This window comes from Ursus maritimus, unplaced genomic scaffold (assembly GCF_017311325.1).
Source record: "Ursus maritimus isolate PB19 unplaced genomic scaffold, ASM1731132v1 scaffold_5, whole genome shotgun sequence".
NCBI lineage: Eukaryota > Metazoa > Chordata > Mammalia > Carnivora > Ursidae > Ursus > Ursus maritimus.
Genome location: NW_024426663.1, coordinates 42,832,193 through 42,846,350, shown reverse-complemented (window position 1 = coordinate 42,846,350; position 14,158 = coordinate 42,832,193). Strand labels below are relative to the sequence as shown.

Genomic DNA, 14,158 nt, shown 5'->3' with positions numbered 1-14,158 from the left:
GAGAGCAAACTATGATTTTCCCCCCTCTCCTTTCTGGTCCTTTCTTTCCTAGGTTTTTGCAGGACCTGGCAGGGAGATTAGCTTATGAAATCAAAGAAACGCCACCACATCGGTATGGGAGTAAAACTGCATTCTTATTTGACATCTGGAATCCAATTTTCTTGTAGGAACTTGCAATAGGAATTGAACTTTAAGAACCACCCACTTCAAGGATTTCCAGTCTCAAGGACTGCTGCTTTGACTAGGACATCTGTGGGATTTGTTGGTAAGGTAAATACTTCCCATAAATCACAGGTGAGGAATAATGAGAGTCCTCCCTCCCCACCCCTAAAGTGAAAGGGCGGGAGTCGCACAGATAACCCAGGGGGAACCGCCACCAATTCCGGGGAGCCTTGCAAACCTTACCACGTATGTGCCACCGTGAAACGCCGCTGTTTAGGGATGTTGCTGCTGAGAAGCATCCTCCGCAGGAGCCTGGGGGAATTTCTCGGAGAAATCACTGGAGAGAGCTTGGGAGAGACCGATTTCCTTGCTGGCTTGGACTTCTCCTGCTGCAACAGGTTTTCCCGCAAGGATTTCACAAGATCCTCGTTCAGCCAGGGGTTTGGACAATGCGGATTATCCACTTCAGGTACTGTTAAGGTGTCCGGGCTTGTCGTCTGCTGAGCCATTTTCCGGGTCAACTTTGTACAGTTGGCAACAATCCAGGGCAACGTGGTTCCCTGGCCTCTTTCCAGTGACTGCTTCTCTCAGAGTCCGGGGAAATGTCCGGAGAAGCAGGTCAGATCCAGCTGCTGTTAGTTCATTCGGTCGCCTGCCTCAGTCTCTCCGTGGAGATGGGGTTGGGTGTAGACGAGAAGAGCGCACTCCTCGGCGGAAGCCTGTTAAACGTCACCCCTCCTCTGCCTCTGCCGATCCCCTGCCAAAGATCACTGACGAGCTCGCAGGGCAGGGGAATATGGAGGGAAGCCACTGCGTTAGCAAGGCTTTGTCAGCGCTACAAAGCAGCCTGTTAAACTATTGGAACTAATGCGCCGCAGCTGCTCCAGTGACTTCTGCTTATGTACATAAAAAGTCCTGGGGGGAGGGCTTAACCATCAGATGCCTGCTGCTTGGTTGTTTGGCTAGTCTTTCCATTTGCTTATTCCCGAATCCAAAGGAAAGAAAAACTTTGAACTTGACCTTCCTCTCCCGCAAGGGTTATTTATCTGCCTTCAGTCCATGTTCATAAAAGAAAATTGCTAGTCCTTTGCTTTTTATAAGGGAAGAATAAACAAGCACTAGCTAGATAAGAAGGACTACTTCCCTGTTTGTTAAGTTCAATCTGATGCACCTTGTAAGACAAATCCCAAGGGGATAAAATTGACTTTTTTTTCCCCTCTAGTTAGAAACAAAAACAAAAGGTTTCAAAATACCACATATGGAACACATTACAGGTTGCTGTTGTGTTGTACAACCTTGCTAATTATGGCCCTTTCAAAGCATGGAACAACAGTATTTACATCCAAGAATGGTATTTGTTATCTCTTTGGATTTAAACTGAAAACCTTCCAGAGGGACACACTGTTTTCATAAAAGTAGTTAAAAATGATTTTAAAGTTTCAATTATTACTTATGGTATACAAAACTTTATGTAGTCAACTATAAAAGAATAAAATAAATCTAGCTTTTCATAGTTATTTCCTTATTTTTCTTTTGATGTAAGATTTTCATTTGTGATCAACATAGTTTCAACAAACTTACACACAGGAGGTTTAAAATTTTAAAAAAAGAAGAAATTATTTCTTGCCTATTTAATTTACTACTGGAAATAAATTAAAAATGTTACAACAATTCAAGTAAGTAAGCAAGCGATAATAAAGACTGTTAAATCTCATTATATGGACACTGGAAATGCAAGAATTAAAACTGGATTGTAAGGGAGCCCAAACCTTTGCATAGAGATGTAGCCAACAGTCTAGCGACGTTACAGAGAGTTCAGGATTGAAATCAAATCACTTTTCTCAGGAACTAAGAATATTTTTTTCATATTTTAAAAACACAATGATTTAAGAAGTCGTTGGGAAATACACCCAGATAAAATAGAGAACAGAATAGTCTGATTCAATTGGGGGTTTTTTGTTTGCTTTTTGGTTTTTGGTTTCTATGATTACTATTAGGTTAGTTTTTAAAGTTTCTCCCACTTCCCTCCCTCCCTCTCTGGTTATTTCACCTTAAATTTAAGTTCTTTGTCTTTAAAATGTTACAGATAGGATGCACTGAGGTTCTGTTTACAGGAGCACAGGGTCACCACCTAGTATAACTATAACAATTTAATGAGCCATACATTCCGTGACTTAATCAGAAAATCTGCTCTGCAAATACTCAAATTTTTAAAAATCAGGGTGTGATAGTTCTTAAAGAATTTTCACCAGTAAAAAAGGTCTCATCACAGCTAAACATTAAGTAACAAGCTCCCTTAGTTTAAACAAGCTAAAGATGTCCATTTATTCATACCTTTTAGCATTATATACATATACATAATCACTAATTGAGTAGCCAATTTCTCTAAAGTGGGCTGAAGGACTGACTTTTGTATTAGGAGTTGTGCAAAACAGGTATGCAATGCTTACCCTCAAAGAACTCGTAAGTTATGGAAAAGACTGGACAATACTCAGGAGAAGACACCAGAACATGTAGTGATAATTATCGGGTGCAGAAAAATACAATGAAAAAGGTATGCATAATGGATGAAGGAATGCTGAGGTGGAGTAAAGCCTGAAGAGGGGGAGGATCAAAAATTGATGAAAAGGAAGGTGAAAAAGAAGCGCCTTCTAGGATAAGAAACTAGAATTTACAAATGCAGTAAAGAAGAAATAAGCAAGTTTGTTTGGAAAAATAAATAAATAAATAAAGTCCAGTAGTCAGTAGATGTAAAACCTATTCAGATTTGTAGAAATAAAAAAAAATCAGATAACAGGATAAAGTGAGGGGGAAAAAAACCCTAAACAACAGGTAGCAAGTTGACATGCCCCGCCCTCAAAATGTTAGAAAAATTTCCCACTGTCTAAAGATAGTTCTATTCAGCAAACATCTGTGGGCATTTATTTTGTGCTAGGCACTATATGAAGTGCCCTAGGATATTTAAAGATTAGCTAGATGTTGTCCACGTTGTCTGGGCATTTATAATCTGGTAAATTAACTGCAAAACAATTCACATGTCAAAGTATAACCCAAGTACCTAGATAAAGCCAGGAAGCTGAAGATACTTAATGTCTGGTTTTAAGTAGAGAAAAGTGATTCTCAATGACCAAATAAAGGAATCGCTATGACTAAGAATACTATGGGCCATAAAATGGAAAACTCATTGAGTTCAAGATATTCTAGGTTCTAGTTCTTGCTTTCAGTGACCTTCATTTAAGAGGAGTAAAATATTTACAAGTTAGTCTTCTCATAAGTAGATATCATGTGGATACTCAGAGATTAGGCACTCTGTTAATGAGAATAACTAAGCTAAAATGGAAGGTATAATATTCTATTGAAAATTCATTAAGGGTTGTGGAAAAACATGTTCTAAAACAGAACAAAGGCATTCTGCAAATTTCCCATTGCTTTGGTGCTTGTTAAAAGACTCCACTGTAGACACAGAATCGGCTGCCTTTCTATAGGTTTCCATATCCTATCATTATTTGGTCAATATCCTAACATCTACAATTGCCCCCCTGAATCCCCCAAATGATATATGGCACTCATGCCGCTTTTTGAAAATAAAATTAATTTTGTTTTGAGAATTCTTTGCCATCCTCCCTTCAAGTAACTTGGAAAACCCCACAGCATTTCAAAATCATGCTTGAAAATAACTGCCTTAGGAAATACAAATTGTGAAGTTCTGAAGATAATCAAAGGTGGGTGAGGTTTGGATAAACTGGCAATTTTCTTATAATAATGCAGAGGCTCAGGGGAACTCTTCCAACAGGAATACAACACAGCTTGCCTTTTTTTCCCCCTTTTTAACAAAATCTCTTTAAAATTAGCTGCCAGAAACTTTTCTGAAAAACACAGTACTGCAAATGACAGCCAAATAAGGCCTTTGGTTTTAACAAGTGGAAATTTGAAAGTGGGCGAAATGTTTTGATAAAGTCACCCACGCCTAGAACAGCAGATAACATCTCTTAATTTCATAAAGGTTTTCCTAAATACCTTTTTGTGGATTTTCTAAATTTGTTTTTTTAGATTATTCGGAATCCTTGATAATATTTATTTAATTAATTACTCACAGGTAGCAAAACAAATAAGAAATAAGATTTGCACAGGTTCTGGAACAAGGATTGAAAAAATGTGCCCTTGTCTAGGTAAGATACAAGCAAGGCTGGATTTCTCACAATTGAAAGAGAGCAATGGTGCAGCTAATTCGAAAGGATGGATAAATAAAAATGATTTATATGTGACCATAGAATGTGTTGTATGCTTCTGCCAACTGTACTTTAATTAGGTAAACAATGTGTTAAAATGAGACTGCTTTTTAACCTGCCCATAGGATATAGTCTGTGGAAATGATCTGATAGTGGGGAAGTTTATATTGTCTGGTAGTTAGGAAGACTGTGCTTGGAACCCAAAAGTTTGTTTTGAACTCCAGCTATGATACTTACTGTGTTACTTTAATTGTCTGTGGATCAGTTCCTCATCTGTGAATTTGAATGATAATAATAGCTATTGCATAAAAATGCTGCAAAAATTAAATATGTTAATACCCATGACATAAAGAATTTAGAGGAATGCTTGGTATACAGTAAACACCCAATAAATGCCACCTGCCACTAGTTGATACAAGGAACTTATAGAAATTTACACTCAGTAGATATCAACTCTGTGCCAGGCATTTTGCATTGTATTTCATTTAATTCTTGCAATAATTCTTAGGGTATTATTATTTGATTACCACTATTTTACTGATGAGGGCACAAGGAAGTTAAGTAACTTGCCCAAAATTGGTGCCCATAGGTAGTTCAGTTGGTTAGGTGTGCAACTCTTGATTTTGGCTCAGGTCATGATCTCAGGATCGTGATCTCAGGGTCCTGAGATCAAGCCCCTTGTCAGGCACCCCACTCAGCAGGGAGTCTGCTTCTCTTCTCCATCTCTCTCCCTCTGCCCCTCCCCCTGCTCCTGCACTCTCTGTCTCTCAAATAAATAAATAAATCTTTAAAAAAATAACTTGCCCAAAGTCATATAGTTCAACAGTGCAGAACCAACATTTCATTGTCTATAAAGTGCCAGGGCCTCTTATTTCAATTCTACACTAAATCACCCCCAAAAAGAAAGTTGATCCAATATTTAAAATCGATGATGGATATTTTCATTGAAAAAATAGGAGAAATCTGAGCACCCTGAGCTCTTGGTCTAGTTAACACTAACTTCTGCCCTTGGCTCCACTCAGGACATACACTGTAGCAACCTGTGAAGCCTGCCAAGTCATGAAATTCTTACAAAGGCACGGTATTCTAGTAAGGGCAGCTTGAGGTGGAATTCCTGAGTGTTTTTTCATCTATATGTCTGTACTCCTTTGAGACAAAGGAGTTCTTATTAACTCCATGGTAGTTTTCCGGTTTGCAAAAGAATATATTCTAAAATTATTTCATTTTAAATTTTCATTGTGATTATTTTTCATTTAGAATTTATATCATTATAAACTCTGACAATAAAATATCAACCCTACACTGAAAAGCACATCTGGACGTTGTGGAACAGGGCTTTTTAAATCATCACCATCACTAGATTTTTATCAGATACTGGGCCGGTTGGCAGAGATTAAAAACAGTAAAATATCTACTTGAAAATAGGAGATATACATAACCCCTCCAACAAAGAAAATAAAGGATATGAAATTAATAATAGAAAAAAATCAGTGCCTCAAGGGTTGAGGAGTAATTAATATATATGTACCTTGACCATGTAACTTGAAGAAGCAGCAGGAGTTGAATTTGGCCTTGAAAGAAGGTAAGTGTGGGAGAATAATTATAAGACAGTTGGAGGAGTAGATTATCATGGACAGGAAAGAGATGTTGGATTTTTAGACTCTTTCTTATGGAAAAATTAGTAAAATTTACTTGGGATGTAAGTAAATAATAGATTTAAATAAGATTAATTTGGTGGCAATGTGTACTATAATTTGGAGGAATTATAAGCTGTTTAATAGTTCCACCTCAATATAAATTTGTGCAAAAATGGAAAGAAAGGGGCTAATGACCCAGTGTTTGGAAGGATTTGGTCACTGACTGTGAGCATTCAAGCCAATAAGGGAAGTCAAAAATAGACTGGACATTTCTTAAATCAATTATACTTTTCATCTAATTAAGTAATGCTCACATAGTTAATAATCAAAAGGCTGTTAATATAAAAAAAAGCATCTAGGGTTTATTGAACACAAGAAACATATCTGTCTTGATTTATATTAGAGCTATATTTTGAGCATACAACGTGAGGTTCCCAGTTCAATTTAATAAAAAGATGAAATGTTTTTCTTCCTAGACTAAATCTAGTTAACTGTGGTTTTTTTTCCCCTAGATTAAAACTAAATGTTAGAGATACTTTTATTGAAATAGTATTTCACTTAAAAGAAAAATTATTTTATACGGCACAACTTATACTAGCAACATTAACACAGCATATTTATTTTATTTCTGACAAAATCGTTGCACTACAATTTAGGTAACACTTACCTTTCCTCCTGATCAACACACTTATAAAAGCTTTCAGTTCAGAACAGAATTACTCTTGGTTAGTACGCTAAAATGATACACTAGAATACCCTCTCTAAATATTAGCCAAACTTCTGTAAAGGCCACAGGTTTTGATGGCCAAGAAAATTTTAACACGCTGTAACATTCTGTATTTCTGGGTCTTCTTTCAGTGGGTAGAAGAGACCAGCATTTTGTCCTCAACTTGCTAACAAAAAAAAATCCCCTATATTCCACTATATATGTAGTACACCATCCCCTACCATACTGAATGACTGAAAAAGTCACTAGCTATAAATAAAGAACATATATGCCCTAAGCATAAGCACTTTGCATCGTGACCTAATTTGGCCATCACAATCAATCCAATGAGGTAGGTAATATTACCCTCATTTTAAAGTTGAGAAAACTCTGGCATGGAAGTTTAACAATTTCCTTAAGGTCATACACACTCAGTAGGTAACAGAGCTGAGATGTTAAACCAGACAATCCTTGTCCAGAGACTATGCTTGTAAACCCCTGCACTATACTGCCTTTGCATTCAAAAAAAATAAAAGTCAACCAAATTAATAAAGTTCTCTTAGCAAAATTAATTCATATAACTTGACATGTGCTAATCTAATCTCACTACAAATTATCTGTTTCAACAGCTTTTGAAGTGAACTGTTTCTAAAACGTAACCAAGGCCCAATAGCAATAGTATTTTTGATGCTCTGACAGATATTTCTTCCTAATCAAAAGATCTCCAAACTCCCTAAAACTGTTCATTATATTAGAAAAAAAGGACAGGGAATGCACAAGGGTAGACCTTCTGAGTCTTTTGCTGTTTTTGTCCACATAACAGACATGTTAGTGAACAAAATCCAACACATATACCAAGTTCAGAGTAATACCATACAGTAGTAGTCTATTAAAAGCTTGGACACCAAGGAGCACATTTCCTCATCTCTTATGTAGTCTCTATACCCATCCCCCACTGGCACCAAGAGAAGGATTTTTACTCTTCTTCAAATTAGCAAAATAAGACTGGAAAGTCTCCCTCGAACCCTGACACATAACATCTGTTTCAGTCATTTTGTTTTTTGGATATGGTTTTTATGAGACAAAATAGTATATTTCACTGAAAGCATCCATAATTCCGGGGTTTATAACTGTAGCTGGCAATTTACTTTCTAAAGCTTAACATATTTAGAAAATGACTCCTCATAAGCCAATCGTATTTTTAGGGTGATACTTTTCATATCTGACCTTCCCCAACCTAGTGATTTATGTGGCATGTTTTACAAAAGGCGTTACAGAAACTGTAGTTTTATTCCCCATTTTGTAATTAACTAGCTAAGTCACCTTGAACACGTTCATTCAGTTTCTCTGGAACTCCATTTTCTAGTTAAAAGTTCTATAACTTTCCTAGGGTTTTATAACTTAAACAAAGAAGAAAAACCAGATGCTGTCTTTGATTGCAAGTTTTAGTTGCCAGTTAAGAAATATCGTTATCCCAAGTGCATTCTGAGACAATATGGTCTCCACCATTTGCATGTAGTAATAGTACGTTCCCCAGATAATGCTTTAAAAAGAGAAACAGAAAAGATACATTCAGTGTTTAAGAAAATAAGAGAGGACTGCACTAACAAGGTGCCTGACTAATGCTTTTATGGCCCTGAAACTTGTGAAAATTCCTTCCCTAACTAGGTAACAAAATTTATTCTGACATCTGAGTCACAGCTTGAGAGACAGAGTGGGAGAGCAATGCCTAAGTTAATTTAATATTTGGAATCAAAGCATTGTTTTACTTCTAAAAAATGAAACTACAGAGCTACATATACATATTAAGTGTTATATAATAAGTCAGATTTTTCTAACAATTCAGGACCTTATTATTGGATGAAAGAGAAACTTCTGCACTCATCTTTCATAAAGCGTGTCCCACCAAAGACTAGTTTTGCCCAAATTTACTGAGTACTGAATGGGGAAAAAAAGTATTTTGTGAATTAAAAAAAGGGGGGGGGGCAGCCCTGAACAGTTAAACAGGTTTCCTTACAGTAAGAGCTCTTAGTCCTTTAATATGCTAATGTGATTTATGAAAGCCAACTTGGTTAGCTCTTCCAGCATGTCCAGAGATGGTTCTTCTCAGAACACTTACCTGAGCTTACTACAAACATCCCTTTGAACATAGCTGATAGATAATATGAACCTTCCCAGCCTTCTGGTATGCTTTTATTTTCTTCTTCTGAATTGCAGTCAAACAGAATGCTTTCAGCAGAACCAGGATTGGTCCAGGTGCTGCCTGGTACCAACCTCTATAGACTCTCGGTTATTATGCTCCTGTGCTGAGGCTGAGGCTAAGTCCACCCTCCTCTTTAATTGTTGTTCCTCCCCTTGTAAAAGGCATAACTTTAGCAGAGGCTATGAAATAACTGAGCTGTGAGTCTAAATGACAACTCTGTTGATAGCATGCAAGATAGAAGGCTGTGAACAGGCTAAGGGGCCAAAAAAAGACTGGTCTACACACCACTGTTGGTGAGAAGGTGTGCAAAGGCAACCGAAGGCCATACAAGTGCTTTGCAAGCTTTCAATTACTTAAGAATCACGTGGAAACCATGCCAAAGACAGATTTCTCATTCAGTAGTTCTGGGCTGGGGCCCGAGAGTTCGTATTTCCAAAGCTCCCAGGTGATCCTATTGCTGGTCCATGGAGGCCTCCTTAAATCTCTAGGGACTAGAATAAGTAGAGCTTGATGGAATTGAAGCCTAGCAAACGAAGGCATTAACTTGTACCCAGGTGGTGCCATTTCAAATTTTAATCCAGCCATTTGTGTAGTGCTTAAACTTGTTGCTGATATTTTTTTAAAGGAAGAGATTTTTTATTTTTTTAAGTAAACTCTATCCCCAACATGGGGTTCGAACTCATGACCCCAAGATCAAAAGTCACGTGCTCTTACTGATGGAGTTAGACAACTGTCCCGGTTGCTAGTATTTTAATAAATAATGGATTTTTAAAAATAGACATTATTGCATAACAATACCATAAACCATTTTCCCCCCAAAGGACCACAAACACTACAAAAGATTCAATTCTAAAAGCAAATTTTGCTATATTAGATCCACCCTTTTAAGATGAAGCAAAAAAAGACTTAAGTTGAAAAACAAACTCCTGCAAGTGTGGCGAAATTCTTTGCCTATTTCTATATTATTAATTGAAACTAAAGGCAAACCTTATTTAAGACTTATAGATTATTTCCAGGATGTAATTTAATTAATTTGAAAGCATTTAATTGGACAAATACTATGTGTTAAGTTCTATGGATATAAGGGAGATGCTGATCTTTGTGTATCTGAGGACACCAGATTCATTCTTTTCTGTGCTCACAGTTAGCTGGGGCTTTCAGTCAAATCTTCAGTGTGTACAGCATTTGTCAAGGACACTCATAATAAAGATTTACCCCCACACTACTGACCTATCTATCATCTAAAAAGTTAATGGAGAACGTGTTTGTATTTCCATCAACCCAATACACCTAGCCCTACAGTAAGTCTAGTATATCTGTATAAGTAAGTATATGCTTTTCTTTCTGGTGCTTTCAAAGAATTTATTCTGACCTGGAAGTGCTCGAATGATTGCTAAATTATGAAGACCAATCTGAGTTTTTTTTCCAAAATTATTATTTTTCAGCCCTAATAAAATGTGAATACTTATTACAGTAATATAAAAATATGCATTCTAGCTGGTTTAATAAACACCATATATTCTGTAATTATAAAAGCACTGCATAAAGCTAGCTGCTAATTATTTAATCACTTACAAAGGAAAAATAGTGCATTACAAAGAAATCCTCTTGCTGTGCTTATGGTGAATACACTTCATTCTGAGCCACAGTTGCCTTGTGATCCTTGTATTTTAAATGCCTGGAATATAGTGTGCTCAGCAGACATGTGTTAAAGGAAGAGAAGAAAGGAATCAATGGTTTGTACAGTTTGTTTTAGTATTTATTATGAGCTTTTAGATAGGCTAAAAGGATGGTGTGTCCAAATCCATTTACACTGATCTACCCACTAAAAGTTTAAAATGTTTTAGGAATCCTATTATTAGACATGCTTCCAATTTTACAAATGCATTACTTTTAAATTATCCACATAATATACAATCTATCCTCACTGCAACAAACTTTAAAGTTACCCAGAAATCTAAAGGTCCTATAGACCACCATCCCCAAACTCAGCCCTTGTCATAGGGAACCCTGTGATCAGTTGGTCTCTTTCCAGATTCTGCTGTCCATTCTAGGAACCACAGCCCCATGTGACTTCAGTACTTGAAATGTGGCTAATGCAACTGAGAAACAGAATTTTCATTTTTTTAATTTTTATTAATTGAAATTTAAATAATCTTCTCTGGCTAATGTCTACAATACTGGACAGCAAAATTCTAGACCTCCATGTGATTTCATGAATAATCATGTACCTAGAGGAATACATACTACTGTTTTCCGAGATTTTGTTTTTGAACAGTGTGTCGTGCTTAATGACCATTCTCCTCATTCGGCAACTTGTTTTTTCCTTCAACGAAGATCTCCCTCATTGTCTTTAGCTGAGGCACAGTATTCCATAGCATGGCCATTTCTTGGCTCTGTTCGCTATTCCATATTGATGTGCAGTCAGATGTCCAGTTGTTCATATCACGTACAAAGAACAGCCTTGCAAATCCTCATTGGGCACACATCCCAAGAATTTTTTTTATAACAGATACATAGAAGCAGGATTCTTAAATGATAAGGTATAAGGCATTTTTCATTTTAATAGAAACTGCCAAATTGTTCTTCAAAGTGGCTGATTCAATTTATACTCCCACCAACAGTATTTGAGTTCCCACATTTTTTCCTCAAACAGCCTTATGCTGCCATCAATTTCCTTGCACTAGCTGTCAGAACATTTTTTTTTCTTCCCTCAAGAAGATCTTCTATTTTTTTAGGGTGGAAGGAATTAGGAAGATCATCAATGGCTACCATTAAAATTCACAGAAGTGGGAAAACATATTTCACTTTGCTTCCAAGTCAATGTTCAATTTTTGCTCTTTAAAAATTTTAGTTGACCAAGCATTTCCCTGGAGTCTCTTTAATATGACAATATCTACACATTATAGAAGACTTTTTCAAAGGAAAAAGCTTTAACTTTCTTTTTCAGTAATGTTCTGGCACTACTCAGTGAAATATGTTTTAAATTGCTTTTCCTATAATAAAGATAGATTGTGTTGAGCATTTATCCTTCTTGCCTAGTCCCTGTTTTATACAACAGCATAGAATTTTCCAATGCATAACCAGGACTCTATTACCATTTTGTGGAACTTTTTTTTGAATAAAATTAATGGTCTAAATAAGGACTGAATTTGTAAATGCACTGGATCCCGGTCTGACAGTAGTGTCAGCAGCATCCTTAGGTAAATAGTTTTATACGATTGAAAGAGCACTTGACCAGGAGTCCAGTCCTAACTCTACTACTGCTTGTCCTGAGGCCTGACTGAAGCAAGCCCCCTACTCTCTAGGTCTCAGTTTCCTTATCTGAATACGATGGTGATGAAACGGATGACCACAGAGGTCCCCTTCACTGGTAAAATGTACTATTCCTAAGAACAGATCACCCCCAAAATGTTAAATATTAGTTGTAAAGATTGTGGTAGTATTTGAACAAAGAGAAAGAAGTCATCAGGAATGGTTTTATGTAAAATCAGTAAACACTCATTAATATGTGAGGCCAAGTACGGATGCTCGGCAAGAACACATAATGTGTATGCTTTTCTACCTATCTGGGATGTGCACTGCAATGCCATCCTACTCATTCTCCAAAAGTAAGGGCCACCTGCTTGGGAAAGATTTAGGAATCACAGAGAGAGGCACAGGTACTGATCACTTGGAGAAATGTTTTATAGCCTTATATTCAAAAGACAGAACAGAAAAAGATTTACAAAAATTAGATTTTCATGCTAATCCCTGGCAAACTCTTTTTTTTTTTTTTAAAGATTTTATTTATTTATTCGATAGAGATAGAGACAGCCAGCGAAAGAGGGAACACAAGCAGGGGGAGTGGGAGAGGAAGAAGCAGGCTCATAGCAGAAGAGCCTGATGTGGGGCTCGATCCCAGATCGCTGGGATCACGCCCTGAGCCGAAGGCAGACGCTTAACCTCTGTGCCACCCAGGCGACCCCCTGGCAAACTCTTGAATAAATTATTCAAGCAATTAACCATGAAACTTCTATGATGCAGGTAGTAATATACAGGATTCAAATTAGGTTATTTAAAATCTGTATCATTTCCTTTCCAGAGAAGGTGACTATGCTAATAGATGAGGGAATGAATACCTGCATCATATTCTTCCTGGTTTTCACAAACACATTTGACAAGATTTTTCAGAATATACTTGTAGGCACAAGGGAGCAAAGTGGGGTAGGTGAATGGGTGCGTTGGGTTCTAAAAAGTTGGAAAATGGTCCCCAAAATGTGTGGAGTAATAGAGTTCACAGAATCCTGAAAAGCAGTCACTGCCATCATATGCAGTCATTTAAGGATTTTAAGATATAGATTTTATGATATATATTTCATGTTTAACATATCTGACTCTGACACAAAGCTGAAAGGATGGCTAAAGTGTTAGGTTAGTAGTTTCCCGAACCAGACTGATCATTACCATTTTCTAGGGGAAATGTTAAAAGAAAACTCAGAACCCCAACCTACAACTACCAAATTAGAACCAGCGCAGTTGGGTCCAAGAAACTTTCTCCAATGAGACTAATGATCAGTCAAGTTTGAAAGTCACTGTCCTAGATGATAAAATCAAACCCCAAGAACAAATATGTTTTAAAAGGTAAATATTTTTAAAAAGAAAAGAAGAAAATCTTCACAGGGTGGAAGAGCAGATCGAATATTAAAATGAATTTAGAAAAATGTAAAATCTTGTCGTTCAAGTAAAAATGTCAACAACAATTGAGATTTATGGCTGTTAGATCTAACAGATCTAACAGAATCAACAGAAAACAGTAATGTCATCAAAAGCTGCATTTGCAAAAGCAGATTATGGAGAGTGCAATGGTCAGGGCTGCAGCATGTGGACTTGTGGCATGGATGGGCCCTGCACAGTCCCAGAGGGAGACATTCACAAATTCACATCAAAGTAGTGAAAACCTACTGTATTCTGACCAAACTGGGAAATTGTTGTCAGTCTTGGGGGCCACTTTTTAAACAAGTGTTTATGTTTAAATATGTTTAAATGACATATATCCTAAATTTACATTAAGTACAATATCATAAATGTATACCTTGATTTTTTAAATGTACATACATATGTAACCAACATCCAGATCAAAATATAGAATGTGCTTTTCTCAGTCAATACTCGCCCCAGAGGTAACCTCTATTTTGACCTATCTCACCATAAATTTGTTTTGCCTCTTTTTGAGTGTCAT

The 14,158-nt window shown here is 36.8% G+C and overlaps 1 protein-coding gene across 3 annotated transcripts in view; it reads right to left on the bottom strand.

Annotated features, from left to right (window-relative positions):
- The window catches only part of PDE4D (phosphodiesterase 4D), a 1,076,631-nt gene that overhangs the window by 707,678 nt on the left and 354,795 nt on the right, over window positions 1-14,158 (bottom strand). Inside the window, exon 1 of one of the 3 annotated variants that reach the window (XM_008691392.2) lies at window positions 406-1,591. The exons of the other annotated variants lie outside the window; for them this stretch is intronic. Within the exon in view, the coding sequence (XP_008689614.1) occupies window positions 406-671 (266 nt within the window). The 5' untranslated portion in view covers window positions 672-1,591. Of the gene's footprint in view, window positions 1-405; window positions 1,592-14,158 lie in introns of those variants that run through there. 3 annotated transcript variants of the gene reach the window in all.